General features: G+C 39.8%; 2 protein-coding genes across 2 annotated transcripts; both read right to left on the bottom strand.

Moving 5' to 3' along the window:
- Positions 1–1,203: 1,203 nt before the first annotated feature.
- On the bottom strand, positions 1,204–9,619 carry mrpl1 (mitochondrial ribosomal protein L1). The gene is made up of 9 exons (XM_018758933.2): positions 9,038–9,619; positions 5,924–6,032; positions 5,335–5,638; positions 4,481–4,564; positions 4,269–4,340; positions 3,744–3,855; positions 2,707–2,807; positions 1,934–2,015; positions 1,204–1,351 (listed from the first exon to the last, which is right to left on the bottom strand). The coding sequence occupies exons 1-9, from the start codon at positions 9,066–9,068 to the stop codon at positions 1,248–1,250; spliced, it is 999 nt and encodes a 332-aa protein (XP_018614449.2). The 5' UTR covers positions 9,069–9,619; the 3' UTR covers positions 1,204–1,247.
- Positions 9,620–14,699: 5,080 nt separating this feature from the next.
- On the bottom strand, positions 14,700–16,645 carry cxcl13 (chemokine (C-X-C motif) ligand 13). The gene is made up of 4 exons (XM_018759123.2): positions 16,563–16,645; positions 15,387–15,522; positions 14,985–15,068; positions 14,700–14,767 (listed from the first exon to the last, which is right to left on the bottom strand). Coding segments are annotated over exons 1-4 (276 nt in total). The 5' UTR covers positions 16,618–16,645; the 3' UTR covers positions 14,700–14,766.
- Between the last annotated feature and the right edge of the window lie 2,020 nt (positions 16,646–18,665).

Genomic DNA, 18,665 nt, shown 5'->3' with positions numbered 1-18,665 from the left:
CACATTCATGAGTCTTGTGGCGGCCATGAAGGAGGGAGCGGGGGGGGGGGACCCGATCCCCAGGCGAAGCTTTTGTCCCGAGAGAGCAAAAATAACCGATCAGAAAGAACCCAGATATTCAAGGCACGCACATGCTGAATTTTCTGTTTCTGCTTGTCCACAGACTTAAATAACTTTGAATAGCTCATGTAAATTATTGCAGATTTTTATCATTTGTACAGATCAGTGGATCAATCAGCTGGAAGGCACGGCGGCACAGCGAGTAGCGCGGCTGTCTCACAGCGCCTGGGTGGGAGGTGGGTTCGATCCCCGCTCAGTCTGCATGTTCAGTTCTCCCCGTGTCTGTGTGGGTTTTCTCCCACAGTCCAAAGACATGCTGCTCAGGTTCACCCATAGTGTGCGAGTGACAGACAGAGAGAGTGTGTGTTCCACTGATGTATGGATGAGTGACCCAGCGTAAGTAGTGTATCTAGCAGTGTAAGTCACCGCGGTGAATAAGGTGTGTGGGCTGATTACACTACAGAGTATCTATTAGAAGTCGCTTTGGAAAAAAGTGTCTGCTAATCAAATAAATGTAAATATGTTTACTTTACCTGTTATAATAGTGTGCAGCCTCTTGTTTGGGATACTACCTCGCAGAAAGTACATTTTACCCGTTTCCTTTGCGCAAGATGACATACAAATGTCTCTAACGTCATTTAATACATTACATTAATACATTTAATAACCTATTGTGATCCTATTCAGCCAATGGTCTTCACGTTTATCTGCACAATTGTTGTAATGTTCCCATTTCCTGAGACACCTTGTTCTCAAGGGGTCTAAAGCACTGTCGCAGCACGGTGCTTAAAAAACTGGTTTTTCGGAGAAGTTTGTCTCGACAAATTTTTTTATTTATCTGAAGGAGTTAAAAAATAATTTAAAGATGACACATAGGGGTACATTTTGATTTTAATGGCTGTAGGTTGTAGTCAGTCTGTACGCGTTGCATTTACTGCCACCTAGTGTCGCACACACGTCCTGCAAGCAATCGAGCAATAAGACCGAGCGCTGATGGGGTGGGTGCGCGCTCCTCCTCGGAGAATCGAACCTATGACCTCATGTAAGTGCCAGACAAAAGTAATTACTGTACCGAAAAGCAAAATGTCGCAAGCATGAATTAAAGTGTAAAATACTACATATCCAAATCAGTGGAGAACAAAAGGAATTGATACTGTTTTATTATAACGGACAGACCATGCTCATGCTCACACCACATCATCATCATCTGCTTTGGGTAAAAATGGTCCACTGTCAAAATGCAGGGCTTCACTTGTACTGGCGGTAATCAAAGCTCTCTCAATGAAAGGTCCTGTGTAAAAAAAAAAAAAGTACATATATATGAAAGACCAGGTAAGATTATGTGTAATCTGTAAAAAAAAATTCAAAAAATTCCACCTGCATGGTATCCCACAGTATATGCACTTCATCTAAGAGCAAATGTGATTCAAGAACTTAATTGCAAGGACTTCATATATTATGATCATTTACATTTATGGTATAATATTCTAAGGAATATTTTCTGTAGCACAACCCATTTGCATATCTTAACTTCTAATTAATTCAAGACTATGTATGAATAAAGAAGGGAAATGTATTATTTCAATGTGTGAAGTCTACCTGTTTATTGAACAGCTCAAAACATTTTTGGACATGACTGGGTTATTTAGATTTTGCAGATAACTTGGAATTTCTATTATATTTGAAAATTGACAAATGCAGAATAAGTGTTGCATTATATGCTGAAAGAATATTAATAAATCTGTAACACCATTTATTTTACGGATGATGGCACAGGCTTTTGTCTATACAAATTATGCGGGAGACTTTCACTTTAGGAGTTTTCAAGGGATACTAGGGTGACAAAGCAGCTTTCATGTAAGGTGCTGCATACCAAAGCTGGCTGGCTTGTGGGAGCACACATCCTTGATGACGGTTTCAATGTTTGCGAGAATCTGCTCCTTTGGCATGTCCAGCTGAAATAGAATGAAAAAGATACATTTTAAATTTACATTTTATCATTTTGCAGCTTGCAACATTAAGCTTTTTACAATGACTTACCCATTTAAACAGCTGGGCAATTTTGCTGGAGCAAATTAGGGTAACTATCACAGCAGCATCAAACAGTCAAGTGCAAACTAAAATTTCCAATATAAAGTGTTTAGGTTAAACGGGCTTTATACAGTTAATTTAATATTGGTTACATATGAAGTGGTCAATTTAATGGAAACTTACCCCATTTACTGTATTTCAAATAGCCTACAACACTAGAAAAGGACCGCTTGTAGTGTAGTGGTTAGAGCTGCTGCCCTTGGACCCAAACATTACAGGTTCAATTCTTACCTCCAGCTGTAGCACCTTTGAGCAAGGTACTTACCCTAAATTGCTCCAGTTAAGAGAAAAAAGAAAAAGAAAAAAACAGCTGTATAAATGGGTAAATGATTTCAAGTAGCTTAACACTGCAAGTTGATTTGGAGAAAAGCATCAGCTAAATGAATAAATGTAAAAACCAAAATGACTAACGAAAAGGTCTAGAAAAGAAGGATTAGCAGCAGAAAGCAAAGATGTGCAACAGAGCCTTTGTGGTGGCTGCTTAAGTTGAATACAAGTGTCATGAAAATTAATAGAGCTGGATATTTGTTTCTGCCATCGCATGAAAATACGCACCGTAGCAACGATCGTCCTGACATAGCATTCGTGCTCCACCAGATACTCGTGGCCATTCTTAAAAATGTGAAGCATTTTGGGAATGTCTGCTCCAACTGTCCCTATAATGTAAGGAGCACAATTGTATCAGATATGCAAACGTTTTTTCTTAATACTGTTTAAAAATTTAAAAAAAAAAAAAATGCAGCTCAGTTGCAAATGTTGCTAGGAAACACAAGCTGTTGAAATACTGAAAATTATGAATATACTAGAAACAAATTTATAAAATATATTTAAAACTTATTCATAAAAGGGTGTTGCTATTCGTTTACAGGGTGTTTCCACATAAAGACACAAAGAATTCATTCGAATTGAACACATCCACAGACAAATCCCGTGCTGACAGAGGATGATGTCCATCTGCCATGATAAACGAGACGTTCCATGCTGAGCTGGGGATCCAAGATGCCATTTAGTGCACACACACACTTTCTGAACTGCTTGTCCCATAGGGGGTCGCGGAGCTTAACCCGGCAACTCAGGGCGTAAGGCCAGAGGGGGAGGGGACACACCCAGGACGGGATGCCAGTCCATTATAAGGCACCCCAAGCGGGACTCGAACCCCAGACCACCGGAGAGCAGGACCCGGTCCAACCCACTGCGCCACTGCACCACCGCACCCCCTGCCATTTAGCAACATAATCATTATTACTTGTTACACTGGCTTACAATTGTTACTTTCTAGAATACCCAGGAGGGGTGGACAACCCCGGCCCGTGGACCACTAGAGGTTTTTTCTCCCTCAAACTTCAGTTGGAAGTTTTTGTTCCTTTCCCCGGTGGCCAGTAAGTATACCTATAGCTCTATAAAAAGGTACTTCATTATGGTAGCCATTAGTCGACTGTCTTCCTTGTTTGTATCTGTTTTTCTTGCCTTATGCCTGTGTTAAAGTGCTCTGTGTCACTGCATGAGAAGAGCACTCTATAAAAATAAATTGAATTGAACACATCTGTTTCTGTTTTGCACTTTGAAAAGAAATGTGTGGAATGAGACACAACCTCGCTTGCTCTTGGGAAATTTCTTGCGGAGTTTGCTTTTCAATGGCAACAAATGGGCGGTGATTCCTGGCACAGCCACATAAAAATCAGCCTGGATTTTGTCCTCCAAGATCTAAAAATGATTCAAAAGCAGACATTTACAAAACGGATGTGGAAACATCATGAAATCACAAAGATCATCGAGAATAGTTGGCTTCGAGAGGAATGGAAGCTTTCAAAGGGAAGAGAGCCATGATTGCACACAAGTGGGGGTTTTCTTGGGAAGGTTCTGTTCGCTGAGGTATGCTTTCTTATCGTATACATCTGCCCCTCCACCAGTGCCATTTTCACCCTTTGCTGAAGAGACCGGTCTGAGCCATATCTGGTATGTTTTCTTTCTATGGCACAGCATGGTACCTCCAGATGGAAGACACACAGGTCAGGAGGAGCAGAAGGACTGGGAAGTATGTGAGCGACAGGCAGGACAGCCTAAAGTTGTGAGATTGTGAGAAGTTCTTCTCCGAAAACCACAACATGAGAACTTACATCCTCAATGAGCTCCATCCCACCTACAAATGCTGCCCCATTGGCCCGTGCCACTTCTGCTTGACTGGGGTTCTGTACAAGACACAGTTATTAACATCCAAGACGACCGGGAGCAAAAGGAACGCATGTAGTCTTTACCGTTCCTTACAAGCATAACGAATATGGATTACAAATAGAAAAAAATACAATAATGATAAATCCCTGTTACAGACCTCTGTGAAAACCAAAACTTTATTATCTTCTGCCTTTATTCGAAATGGCAACTGAACTGTGCTGATAAATGCTTCCACTTTTTTCTGCAAAGGAAAAAACATAAGTATTGCATAATAACACAAAGTTATTCCTTCAACCACCAAAGATGTCTACCACATTATACTGTATAGTTACTCTACAAAAAGGTAAAAAAAGTGGACTTTTGAACTAACCTTAGGTAAGCGTTCCTTGAATTCTCTGGCAGTGGTAATGTAATGGGAATACAGAATAACTTTCTATCATTCCTACAGCTGCATTTGTAATCTAAAATACGAGTTCACATCTTAATATTTAATCAAGAACTACCACCATCTCCACATCCTTTCACAGCTTTCAAGTTTTTCAGTCAGTAATGTAATTCAACAAGATCTGTATGTGTAGTAATAATGCTACTACCACTGAAATCTTCCCTTAAGATATTTTTTCTTTTCTTTTTTAATACGGTTTGCAATCCACTATGCTTGACACTGCAGGACGCAGCAAGACAATTAACAATTGTTTGAACAAGATTTGGAGCTCAGAATCCAGATTTATATAATAAATCATGCTACATTCAATGATATACCCATTTATATAGCTTGGTACATTTACATTTATTCATTTACCAGATGCTTTTCTCCAAAGTGACGGACATCTCAGGGCACAATAAAATTATTGCTTTACATCGACAGAAAGAGAACTGGATGCAGACATGTGATTGCAGAGTCACATTAAACAGCAAACATTATTTAACCTAATTTCTGATATGGCCTTAAGTAGTAAATATCTGCACTCAGTATCAGTTGAGGGTGAGAAACATGTACGCAGTCGTTACCTTCTTCTCGAGCTTCATGTCAAGTTTGAGATCTATATAGACATTCTGTTGGGGGTTGGTGTAGTCCAGTTGCTGAAACATCTTCAGCATGTCGACTGCCACGCCAACATCGTAGACTGGTCTGGGGTAGTGCTTTACTACGTACACGTCATCCACTGGTTCCCAAGCAGTGAGTCCATATGGTTTGTGGCGATTCGTATTGTCGATCTTCCTTTCAACCTTTTCCACTTTTGCCTCCTTCTCCTCCTTTGCACGTTGTAAAAACCGTGGTACTTTTTCTTTTTCCTTTTCTCTTTTTTCTGTCCTGAAGCGAAGTGACAAGAGAGCAGTACAACAACGTTTTCGGAAGCTTGGCTAATAAAAAGCAAGTAAAATTGCATCAGATATTATAGCTTGGTCAAGTAACTACATAATAAGTACATACAAATGTCATTGATAAAACTGCGAGATTGAAAAACAAGAAACATTTGTCTCTCCATGGTCTGTTGTAGAAACATGATGAGCATTAGCAGCGACATGTGTACTTTGTATGTAGATATTTTAAGCAATTGAATCATGTCACTTAGAGTAAACAAAAAAGACGAGGGACCTTCTTGTAGCAAAAGCTCTGACGGGCAGGAGTCTGGTTACAGTCTGTGAAAAACTTGTCAGCAAGAGACCATTGGTGACCAGAAGATGTCCATGACTTCCACCTACAGCTGCAAAAAAAAAAAAAAAAGAAAAAAAATTCATTTGAAACTGCAGTGCAGCCAAATCATTCCCATTTAACTTTTTAAACAGATTTTATGAAGAGCACAGGGTCATAAGAGCAAACAGACACAGTACACTGAGAAATTGCAAATATGTCCACATAGATAGAGCTAGGGCTCAGGGTCAAAAGGGAACAATACCTCGCAGAAGTGATCAGAGCTCTAATTCTAATAACTCTAGGAAGAGTGTCCAGATATCCCAGAATTCATTACAGTTGTCATGTAAATCATTGTCAGTTTTTCAAGTGGGAGAAATGTAACCAGTTTAGTCATTCACATATTTACTGAGGGAACTTCTAGACTTTACCACAGCATTAAAATCCTATACATTTCTTTGCCAAGTATGTAAAATTAGTTACTCTACATACCATAACATCACCAAAAAATACATTTGGGTTGTGATTTTAAAAAGGAAACAGACTGAGAGAATCAAACTTTTTGCTAAAGATTTTTCGATGGTTGTGAGAACGCCAGTACGGTAAACTTGTACCTTACCGCGTTCCCAGAGTAAATGTGTCAAAGTGCCCGCAGAGGCTTTGCATGGGAAGCACAACCGAGACGCCCCTGGGAATATTCTGTGTGAAGCACATTCTGTGAATGGACTTGAAGTTTTGTTCCTAGATGCATAGGCAGTGCAGTCAAGGAAGACTTTGGCACACATACATGACCATGCATGGTCACTAAAAGACACGTCAAGATCCTGTTCCCATGTCTCCCCCAACGCATAAAAAGAACCACAACCAACACTTCATAGAATGGTATATAACGGTACTTTACCTTGAGTGGATGTCGGAATTTCTCACGAGTTTTCTATTTTTTTGTGCAGACAATATTACAAAAGTTTTTCAAACATTATCTTTGTGGGGAAGTGCAAAACGCTCCATAAATCGCAAATAGCTCTACTACCTAAAAAAGGCATTAATAAGTTAAAAACAAAAATTCAGTTAAGCCCTTGTTTGTTTGAAGTAGGTCAAGAACGTAATTTGCCGGTGAGGACTATTTTCCTGCAACTCTATAGTCTCATGTCTGAATCCCACTCCTGCTGTTTTTACCCTTAATCAGGGTACCCTAAACTGATACAGAAAGAACACCATGGTGTAAAATGGGTGAATCACTGTGAAGTCAATTATGTGACACTAAGTTACACTAGACAGAGGTGAAAGATACAAAGGGGAATAATACTGTTGGAATTAATAATGATACAAGAGCGGCTGGTGTCTCCTGCTTGGGTGGAACCGACCATTCAGGGCTGTACCAGTGTAAAGCTGCGGGTGATATTTACATGTTATGTACGGAACACACATCATCTACATACATGTTCACATACCAAGTAACAGCTCAATGCCTAATGGCGACTCCGGTAATGAAAGATAAGCTTAAAACTCATCTACGTTATTTTCTCTGCTTAGTGAGCCTACTGTAACCGTTTCAAAAGTCATGGCAGACGAGACCAGCCCATGCAGACCAGGACATAAACTTATTGGTGTATGGCAACCATTGTGATGTAATAAATACACGTTTAAGTTGATTTAAAAGTTTTATTTCTATCTACAAAGCCCAGGAGGGTTGGGCAGCTACTAGCACTTGGACCCCCAGAAATATTTCCCCTCCTTGGCCAGTTGGCTTACATTTATATTTATTCATTTAGCAGACACTTCTTTTTTTAATAATGTTAAGCTACCAACAGTTATTGACCAGTTTACACAGCTGGGTAATTTTACTGAAGGAATTTAAAGGAAGTACCCTGGTCAAGGGAACTACAGTAGGAGGTGGGATCCAAACCTGCAACCCTTGGGCCAAAGACAGCAGCTCTAACCACTACGCAACCAGCTGAATTGCTTACAGTTGTAATAATTAATAGTAATAAAAATAACAACATTAAATTAGTGCATAGGCAACCGTTTATTTGTATTATACCACTGATCCTGTGTTCAGCTCTGTCACTATGTGAGAAGGGCACCCTATACAAATAAATTAAACTCAGTTTACATTTATTTAGCAGATCCTTTTTTTTTTCTCCCCCCAAATGACTTCCAATGAACTCTGTGTAGTGTTATCAGCCCACACACCTTATTCACCGCGGTGACTTACACTGCTAGATACACTACTTACAGTGGGTCACTCATCCATACATCAGTGGAACACACTTTCTCTGTTACTCACACACTATGGGGGACCTGAATAGCATGTCTTTGGAGTGTGGGAGGAAACCAGAGCACCACAAGATTTACACTGCTAGATACACTACTTACAATGGGTCACTCATCCATACATCAGTGGAGCACACTTTCTCTGTTACTCACACACTATGGGGGACCTGAACAGCATGTCTTTGGAGTGTGGGAGGAAACCAGAGCACCACAAGATTTACACTGCTAGATACACTACTTACAATGGGTCACTCATCCATACATCAGTGGAGCACACTCTCTCTGTCACTCGCACACTATGTGACTATGGGGGAAAACTTGAACAGCATGTCTTTGGACTGTAGGAGGAAACCAGAGCACCCGGAGCAGAGGAAACCCACACAGACACGAGGAGAATATCATATGCAAACTCCACACAGACTGACAGCAGGGATCGAACCCCCTTCTTATCTCAGACTGAGCTATTCGCTGTGCCCACACGTGCCACCCCAACTGAATCAATGATCATGACATAGGCTAGCAGCCACCGCTTGTGCGAAAAGTAATGTCCTAGTGTGTAGGGGGAAAGGAACAGGACAGCGAAACAAATGAAGAACCTGGACAATAATAATAAATTACTGTTACGAGTGTGACAGTCAGTCACAGTGACAGCGCCGTGTTAACTAATGCCGGCCGCATGAAGGACGCTAGGCGAGTGACAAAGACTAAGGCGCTTCGTTCAACGCTCTGAGACCCGCGAGCGAAGCTTCTAGCGTGAGGAACGCGTGTGAAACCTGCGAAACGACCCGTCCGTTCCATACTGACCTTTCACTAGGCTCCTCGCGCAAGCGGCCATGTCTGATAAACAGGGTGCTACAAAAAAAATCCGTCCGAGGGGATTCTGAAGTAGGCACGTTTCAGTTCCTATGCTATGGCGGCGCGCGAGCACTGACGTCACTGCAGAGCCCGAACGAGAAATAATGGGTAGCGGGGATATCTAAAACGTGACGGAAACCGTCATTAATATCAACCGATGCGATATAAGTGACTGAAAAAGCATACAGAACCATCCAGCCTTTCTTTTTCTTTATTAATGAATTAGATTCCGTTTGGTCAACTTGAATGGGTAAGCTGAAGAAATAGAAAACTTTGAATCCTAGTGTATGAATCTATATTTTGTGAAAAAAAAGTACGAAGCGGGAGGAGTCGGATTGTTCATCTTGATCGTCATCATCATGCATCATGCCCTAGGCATGTTCACACCAATGTTCCGAAAGAAAGGTAAATGCAAACTAAATTACCTCGACTGTCATAATGCACATTAATCAATTATGGTGGTACACCACACACATTTATTCATTTAGCTGACACTTTTTTTTTCCCAAAGTGACTTACACACACACACAATGAATGTCTACAACCGTTTGTCCCGAGCGGGTCGCGGCGAACCGGAGCCTAAACCGGGAACACCGGGCGCAAAAGGCCGGAAGGGGAGGGGACACACCCCGGATGGGACGCCAGTCAAGTGACTTCCAGTCTTGAGCTAATTACAATTATTCGACCGTTATTCGAAAATTTTCACTGTTAATGTAAACACCTTGCTCAAAGGTACTACAGCTACATCAGTTATCACATGACTGTTGGAAAAGCCAAAGAAAGAAACTTTATTAGAAAATGTCTAGAAGTTCTGAAACTATGTTTTTGAATTGTTCTTTTCAGTTCCCGTTGAATTCAGTTTCTATTTTTTCAGTATTTTCCATTTTTTAACTTTGCTTTTTATTTTTACTTTTCCCTCCTTCCTTGTAATCTTTAAAAATTTTGAAGGCCCTATGTCCACAACTGTCAAAGTGACAGGCAGCAGACAACATGGAATGTGGCCAGCAAAATAAATGCTTTATCATTTACATTTCAGATTTTTCACACCCTTTTTTAAAAGTCACATTATTACTGTATTTGATTCGTTTCCACCCTTATTCTTATTTATTTAATGATGTAATAAGTTACTTAATTCCCGTCGTTTCTGGTGCATCTTTATGTGCAAGATTGAATGCGGCAGCCGGAGGAGGAAACAAAAACATTGCAGGTCTAGTGACATATCTGTAATCTGCAATACTCTGTCACAAATAATTAGTGAGATCTCTAAAACAACTTATGGGGAGAGCATGTACCTTAAATAAATTAAGGAAATAAAAGTCTGTAATTTTGGAAAACAGCACACAAGTAGCTTGAATCCAGCAGTTCCGAGGGAGAGAGGGACCTTGTTCCACAACATCAAGGTCAAAACTAAAACCCAGCAGGCAGTCTGTTTTGGTCTCTTGTGAGTGGGACAAGCAAGTGATCAGAGGTGGAGGAGTACAGGATGTACTCATTGGGATGTAGGGAATGATTAAATCCTTTTACACTCTTGTAGGCTGCAACCAGGGTCCTGCTCTTGATTCAGTCTTACACAGGAAGCTAATGGAGACAAACATGGAGGGGGTCATGTGGAAACCTTTTGGAAAACTAGCACAACCTCTGCTAAAGGATTCCGTAGTGGTTAGAGAGGTTTGATGGCAAAGGAGTTGCAGTATTCCAGAGATATTACCATAGCCTGAACCACGAGTGAGATGTCATGTCCAGGTGAATAAGTGCTGCAAAGATAGTATGTGCAAGATCAGGTTTTGGATGCAGTGTGCTGGGAGAAGCAGAAGCTTGAGTACTTCTGGGCTTTTGACTGATGAGGTGATGAGGATGAGATCAGTCTGATAGAGAACTCTTGACAGGTGGAATAACCAGCATGAAGATGGGAAATTTGAGTTTTAGACAGTGATTGGTCATCTAGATGGAGTTGTCAGAAGAATGTGTCTCTTTGTCTGTTGCAGGAAAAGATGCAAAGAGCTGTGAATCAGTGCAAAGCATTGATAGGAGGTCCTGTGAGAGGTAATGGCTGAGCCAAGTAGTGTACAATGCTTTTTATATCACATTACATTTGATCCAACATTTTGTTCATTCTAGTAGTACACAAAAGGAGGCTGAGAGAGAAAAAATATGCCAGTATTGTTTTTATGCCTTGTACTTGATGTGGAAGACAATGAAGTGCCCAGTAATAGGAGTTAAAAAAGGAATTGCTTTAACTTTAATCATTCTAATAAATTAATGATCTGTTTACATCTGAACAGGCCTAATTTGAGACACACACACACACACATACAGCCCTGTCCAAATAATTTAGCTGCCCATATCCATGCATTTTTGAACAACTTAAACCCTTACCAGTAGACAGTCAAGTTGGCAAAAAAACAGAGATTCATAGAGGCACATTGCTCTACATTTAAAGGAAATATCAGAAGACCTTTGGTGAAAAGTTCCTGCAGTCTATTAGTCTCTGCAAGGTTACACAGCCATTTCTAAGGCTTCAAACCTCAACTAAACTATAATCAGAGCATGCTTCTGAAACGGAGGAAGTGTGGATCAGTGGTGAGTCTACCTAGAAACAACTGTCTTATTAAATTCCCTATATGAGCAAGGTCTAAAATCATTAATGAGCTCAGAAAGACAAACATCCAGTGAAGTACAGCCCTTTGTTGCCTCAACTCATGTCAGTTTTGATGATTGCACAGTAAAAAAGGCATTGTGCAAAAAAAAGGGATGAGTGGGACAGTGCCATGGTGGTAATCGCTGCTCATTGAAAGGAACATGAAAGCTCATCTACTGATCTGAGATGAGCTTGCAAGATCTGAAAAGAGCTGTTCATGTTTGAGATCATGCAGGTGTTGCAGAACTACATGGAGGAGTGGGCCAAAATTCTTCTACAGCAATATGAGATGGTGGTCAACAGCTACAAGACACATTTAGTTGCAGTCATTGCAGCTAAAGGTGGCAAAACTAGTTATTAATTGTGAACATCAATATCATATTCTGGTCTGATAATGATGTTTTTTCTTATCTTCCAAATTAATAAAATGACACTTCACATGTCAGTTTTCTCTCTCAGGCTTCACTGATATCCCACTAGAAATGATAAAAAAAAAATCTGGTCACATTTAAAGTAAAACACCTTCAAAAACAGAAAAAAAAAATCGAATTCTTTTTTCACAGCAGAGTAGACTGAGAAGATTAAGGAACCCAGTACCAAGCCCTGTGGAACACCTATTCAGTGGGACAGAGACGCCCTCACTAACTAACCTGGTAACATAAAAACTTAAAATACTCAATAACATGTAACAGTCAATTTGGAAAGAGACTTTAAGTAAATGTTAATCAAATTTTTCTAAAATGCAAGTGTTAATATGTGACTGAATTTGAAACCTCAAATGAGATGTAACACTTTGAATATAAAAAGAATTTACTTGATAATATGAAAATCTTAGGTAATGAAACATTTTCATATGAGAGCACCGTGTAATCTCTTATGGTAAGATGAAGAGCTTGGACAAAGCATTTATAGAATTTTAAAGATTTACAATTGTCATCTTAAGTGTGATCTTGATCATTCAGACTTCTTTAACTTGTTATAACTAAGCAGCAGAGTAATAAAAATGTATTATTATTATCATTATTTCAAAGGTCTTGAAAACAGAATTAAGTAGTTACTGATTCATCACTTCAGAGTCTAGTCATCTAGTACAAACGTCAATGAACAAGTTTAGGTTAAATTTAACAGGAAACAAAACCAATTCTGATGAAGATCCTCAGCAAAACTAACATGAGGTGCATTTGTCACCTTTGATTTTCTGAAAAGCAGCACAGTTAAAAATATCACCCCCTCCCAGTTTAACAACAGGAAATAGGAAATCAAGCTTTCAGTTTTACAGTAGGTATCTCTTGCATTTAAAGCTAATTATCCATCAGCAATATTCCTCACTTGATTATACATAAATTAATAAATCAATAACGATTACATAATTATTAGGGGGGCGCGGTGGCGTAGCGGGTTTGGCCTGTGCCTGCTCTCTGGTGGGTCTGAGCGTGATTATTACGAATTAATAATCAATAAGAGCTCATAAAAACTTAAACTCCATAATAATTTTGGAAACTAATAATGAGATACAGTAATGCATTTTCTTGAGGAGATACATTTTTGTGCATTTTTAAGGGAGAAACCTTCTCGTAAGCAATTACTCAGGTGAGTCATAAAACACAACCGCGTTTACCAATATGTATCAGATCCCTGTGCAATTAATGTTTATTTTTATATTTCTTTGAAAAAGCCACAACCTGAACCTGCAGATACATCCTGCATAAGACCCGCAGGAACTATCCTTACCTCACAACAGACTCTGTGCAATTACATGTCCAGGCCATGGTGACATCCCATCTGGACTACTGCATCTCTCTCTTGTCTGGCCTTCCCGCTACTGCCATCAAACCTCTACAACTGATACAGAATGCTGCTGCCCGAGTTGTTTCACTTGCCGAAGGGTTCCCATGTATCTCCTCTACTCGTTTCTCTGCACTAGCTTCGTATAGCTGCCAGGATCAAATTTAAGACCCTGGTTATAGCCTACAAATGCATCAATAGAACTGCTCCCAGCTATTTACAAGACTTGATAATCACCTACACCCCAACCAGACTGCTACGCTCTTCCGCATCTACCCACTTGGTGGTCCCACGCATGAGAGGTAAAGCACGGATGTTCTCGGTTCTGGCTCCATTGTGGTGGAACAACCTCCCGCTCTCACTCAGAACCGCCGAAACTCTGTCCACATTTAAAAAGGGTCTTAAAACTCACCTCTTCCAGACTCACTTTGCCCATGATCTCTTAAGTTCATGTAAGGTATAAATGTTCATCTACTTTAACTTTAAGATGATGCCCAGATCAATCCTTTACACAGCTACTCCTGCAATGTAACGTAAATGTATATGTATCTCAAAAGAAAACTACGAGGAATGTGATTAGGAATCACTGATATTCTGGTAAAGATTTATGCAGCTACATCGGTGCATATGGTAAAAGTAACTAACTGTACTTAAGAATCACACATCTGCAACTATGTCTCTTTCTCCTGATATAATGCACAAATAGTATTTTCTTTGAGACGTACGTTGCTTTGGAGAAAAGCGTCTGCTAAATTAATAAAAGCAAATTATTATTATTATTATTATTATTATTATTATTATTATTATTAGAGGTAACATTTATGCATTCAAGCACCTCAAAAAAAACCGCTGGATGAAATTATGGACATGTTGATAGTCCACTAAGAGCAGGATTTGAACGGGTAACCTGAAATAATCAGACTGGAACGTGCTGCTGCTGCAATGACTGCTGCTGCCACAACCCCCATAATCTGTATAATCTGGTCATGATTTTGCCTTATATTAAAGTCTTGGCATAGAATATGACACTAGAGTTTGCCCTTTTTATTTCTCTATAAGTAACAACTGTTTTTAAAAACGTGACTGTGATGATCAATAAAATTGCTGAAAAACATACTTTGTCAAATTCACATGAAGGATTTTATTAAAAACTTCTCCAGAAAAAGATCTAGTTTCAAAAACATGTGCAAAAAATTTTGTTTAACTTGTATGTTATTTTATCTTGATGTTTAGCTGTCATCAGAATCCTTGATCCTCTGTGGAAAAACACAAATTTAAAAAATTAATTAAAATGATCACAGTGACTACATGAAAATTATTACATAAGAGAAAACCTAAAGGCCTGTTAGTTTTATGTGAACATTCAGGCTGAAAGCTTGGTAAGTCATCAGTTCTGTACATTTTACTACTAGGCAATTGCTTTTTGACTACATGGTTGATTCGCTTTGCAAAAGAACTGTTAAGTGAACTTACCATTTTACAAATTTTTCAATGGCCTTTTTGATGCATGGTGCATTCGGGTGCAGGCAAATGGTTGTGTTGTTCTTCCGGGTAATCCTAAAGCAACAAACATAAAAAAGACTTTTATTTGAGTCGCGGAATTGAAATTAACACACCTGAGTAGAAGTATTTAAGGTTGTTATGATTAGGCCTGTGTCTAATAAGCTGAAGATAGACGTACATAATTTAAATATGTGTTGTCCTCTACCGCCCACAAGGTAGGAAATGTAAAGCAGGTTTGTGGGGAAGTCCCTGGGTGGGCGTTGAGCCCTTTGGATGACAGTTGATGAGCAATCTCTTCCCCAGACTTTCCTAGCCTTTGTGTTGAAGAAGCCTTTAATCAGTGCTGTCTGACAAACCACATCACCCACTCACAAGATCTCAGTGCGGTGGCATAGGGCCGTCTTCGGGATGATCTGGACTTCCTTCACAGCTTTCGGGTTGATATTCACACAGTTGGTTGCCATGCTCTGACAACGGCATTTATTATAAGGCAGATCTCTGTGCAATGCTGCAAATGAGAAAGAAGGAAAGGAATCAAGTACTCTAGTTTGAAATCAGATCTTTGCATTTGTTATACGTATATATAAAAAGAAAGCAGTTACAGTTTAGCCCTTTCACTTTGGTTTCTTAAGTTAACCCAAGAGAGAAAATACAGTAATGCGTGATAACTTGACAGTTTCGGTTGTTTCAATTTCAGGTCCAAGTAGGTTTTTGTTTTGACTCAACTCCAGGTCATGATTAATGATTTGTAAGAACAAGAAAAAGAGACCTGCATTCTCTATTTCATCTATTAGCTGCCCCATTTGTCAAAGTTTAGTATGCTCTGCTAAACTATTTACAATCATTTACCCAGTTACCCAGTTGGGTGATATTTACTGCGTCAGTTCAGCCTAAGTACCTTGTTCAAAGGTACCAAAGCAGAAGCTCAATTTGGACCTGTGATTTTCCTATTCCAAGGCAAATGTTTGGCCACAAAGCTACCTGTCGCCCTTTTTTCTGTAAGTTTGTCATTATGTTTTTTGCTAATTTATGACTTATCGTAAAATTTTTTTGTCATTGTTATAAATTGTTAACAGCAATCCTAAAATTCTTATTGTATTTTGGGATTTTTTTTTGTTGTAATTTTAATTTTTGTATGGTTCTCTATCTTAGTTAATGAGAGCTTTCCTGTAAATATCTTGTCATTCAAGACTTTGTTAAAACTATGATTACTGCCCTACATTTTCTATTACTAATAATGATTAAGCTTCATATTCGCAGATTTATTTTAGAATGTGTCACTAAAGTCATTAAATACCAATAAAGTGAATGTAATAAGAAACCTGCTCAAAGCTTTAATGCTTTTTCATGCATTGTCAAGTTCACTTTTCTGGTAGGTATCATTTTGTGGTTGTTTTTACCATTTTGTGTGATTTTTCTAATGAATAATAAAAAAAAAAATAAAATGAATAAAAATAAATTAAAAAATAAAAGAAAACTAAGTTCGTAAAATTAATATACATTTTTATTGAAAGTAACTGCACAAAACTGCTTAGGGTAAAAGCTTACCTTGAAATACAGCGATCCAGGAAAAAAGCACAACGGTCAGGAGAAAGTATTTCATTGTCGCTGTGGCTGTGGTTGGCTGTTAGCAGGTGGATGGATCTCTCCACCACTGATGCCCAGCCAAGCCCTTATATTGGCTGAAAAGTGGAAGTGGTGGAAACTTTCAAAGTTTGGCTCAGCTTTTTTTCCACATCGAAAGTTAACCGCAATTTCATCATTCAGGTTCTATTTTGCATACTATTACAATCACCAACAGTTTGCTTACCATTCATTTTCAAGATTTTCAACCAACCAACTAATGTCTACAATCACTTGTCTCAAGCAGGGCAAGCTAGAGCCTAACCTGGCAACACAGGGCAGAAGGCTGAGGGGGAGGGGACACACCCAGGACGGGAGGCCGGTCCGCCACGAGGCACCCCAAACAGGTCTCGAACCCCAGACCCGCCACACAGCAGGCACTAGCCAAACCCACCAATACTTCTCAATGCATAAGTAATGTTAGCTGTCCAAAATTAATTTTGTGTGTCAATACTACTTTCATAAAATCAGCTTTTACACTGATTTACTCATTTACACTGCTTCATAATCCGGGGGAATCCAGGTCCTTTTACTCTAAGGTGATGGTTTGAACTATTATGCTGCACAAATGTTGGGGGGACACATTAAGACAGCTTGAACATTAAGGGAGATAATACCCCTCCCGCAGGTAAAGCCTGTGTCGTACTGTAAATTTGCTATTTGTGCATCTTGTCAGACATTTGATTATTTTATTGTTATTGAGAAATTTCAAATGCTTACTACACATTTTTGCTTTAGGGAACCTTCTTGAATAGATCACATGCCAAAGGGTTTAATCACATGAAAAAAAAATTCATTGCACAATTGCACTAAACACACACACACACACATTGTTGGAAGCCACTTATCCCATGCAGGGTTGCGGCGAATCAGAGCCTAGCCCAGGCGACACACAGGGCGCAAGGCTGGATGGGGAGGGGACACACCCAGGACAGGACGCTAGTCCATCGCAAGGCACCCCAAGCAGGACTCGAACCTCAGACCCGCCAGAAAGCAGGACCCACCCAAGCCCGCTGTGCTACCACACCCCCCCTGAGCTAAACAAATGGGTTTAAATGTTTTTGATTCATAAGAAGGACTTTCACATTAAAGTTCAGTCGGGGTGCTGTTTCAATGAAATGAAGTCCTTGCCAGATTTTGGAATATAATTGTACTCCTTGTAAAATAAGGAACTGAATTATTGTACAGAACCTGAGCAATGGCCATCAGAGTTCAGGTGCACATTATACAAATTCTGAAATTTTGAGATATAATGGCAAAATAAATGAATGATAAATAAAGATAAAGATCATACTGCAGTTAGATAAACAGATATGCAGCAAGATAACTCCTCCTTTTAAACGCAGTGGTACAACAGTACCAAAATTGGCAAGTATAATTTATAAAAAAAAAAAACAATGTGTGAGATTACATACAAAAGGGTAACCAAGTAGTACTTTTTTTTGGAAAATTTTACAAAACTTACATTAAGAATGGGGGGGTGCGGTGGCACAGTGAGTTTGACTGGGTCCTGCTTTCTGGTGGCTCTGGGGTTTGAGTCCCGCTTGGGGTGCCTTGCAATGGACTGGCATCCCATCCTGGGTGTTTCCCCTTCGCCCTTTGTTGCTCGGTTTGGCTCCGGCTCACCGCAGCCCCGCTTGGAACCAGCTGTTTTTGTGTGTATGCTTTCCTACTTGCTGTGCAATCTGGAGGTTGTTGCTTGCCATTTGCACTCTGTGGAGTCAGGTTTCTCCCTGCTGCTGTTGTGCCGCTTTAGAGGATACCTACCTCAAATTATGCATGTGTTAAGAATGTAAGTGTCACGAACACGGACAGGAGGTAGAGGTTTGGACCCAAGTAGGGATACATTTATTCTGGGGCAGTCACGGGATGAGACAGAGAACGGAGGTCGGGGACAGGAGTAGATCCTCCGGGGCGCAGACGTCATTATCCAGAGCCAAGCATATCTCAGCAACCGAGTGAGGAAGCAGGGGTCAGAAGCTAGGAGGAGCACTAACGTTAACAGGGAATGGGGAACTGGGAGTAGAT

The sequence above is a fragment of the Scleropages formosus genome, chromosome 17 (genome assembly GCF_900964775.1).
Source record: "Scleropages formosus chromosome 17, fSclFor1.1, whole genome shotgun sequence".
Taxonomy (NCBI): Eukaryota; Metazoa; Chordata; class Actinopteri; order Osteoglossiformes; family Osteoglossidae; genus Scleropages; species Scleropages formosus.
Note: the sequence above shows the minus strand (reverse complement) of the source record. Positions and strands in the feature narration are given on the sequence as shown.

Bases quoted from the DNA above. Each gene is read 5' to 3' on its own strand.
- mrpl1 (XM_018758933.2), bottom strand. From the start codon at position 9,068: ATGGCCGCTTGCGCGAGGAGCCTAGTGAAAG. The intron at 2,016-2,706 runs GTGCGTATTTTC...ATTCTATTTCAG, and splicing joins TCAGGACGATCGTTGCTACG to CTGGACATGCCAAAGGAGCA. The intron at 1,352-1,933 runs GTATGCAGCACC...TTTTTTACACAG, and splicing joins CCACAAGCCAGCCAGCTTTG to GACCTTTCATTGAGAGAGCT.
- cxcl13 (XM_018759123.2), bottom strand. From the start codon at position 16,617: ATGAAATACTTTCTCCTGACCGTTGTGCTTTTTTCCTGGATCGCTGTA. The intron at 15,523-16,562 runs GTAAGCTTTTAC...TCTCATTTGCAG, and splicing joins CTGGATCGCTGTATTTCAAG to CATTGCACAGAGATCTGCCT. The intron at 15,069-15,386 runs GTGAGTGGGTGA...TTGTTGCTTTAG, and splicing joins TGCCACCGCACTGAGATCTT to GATTACCCGGAAGAACAACA.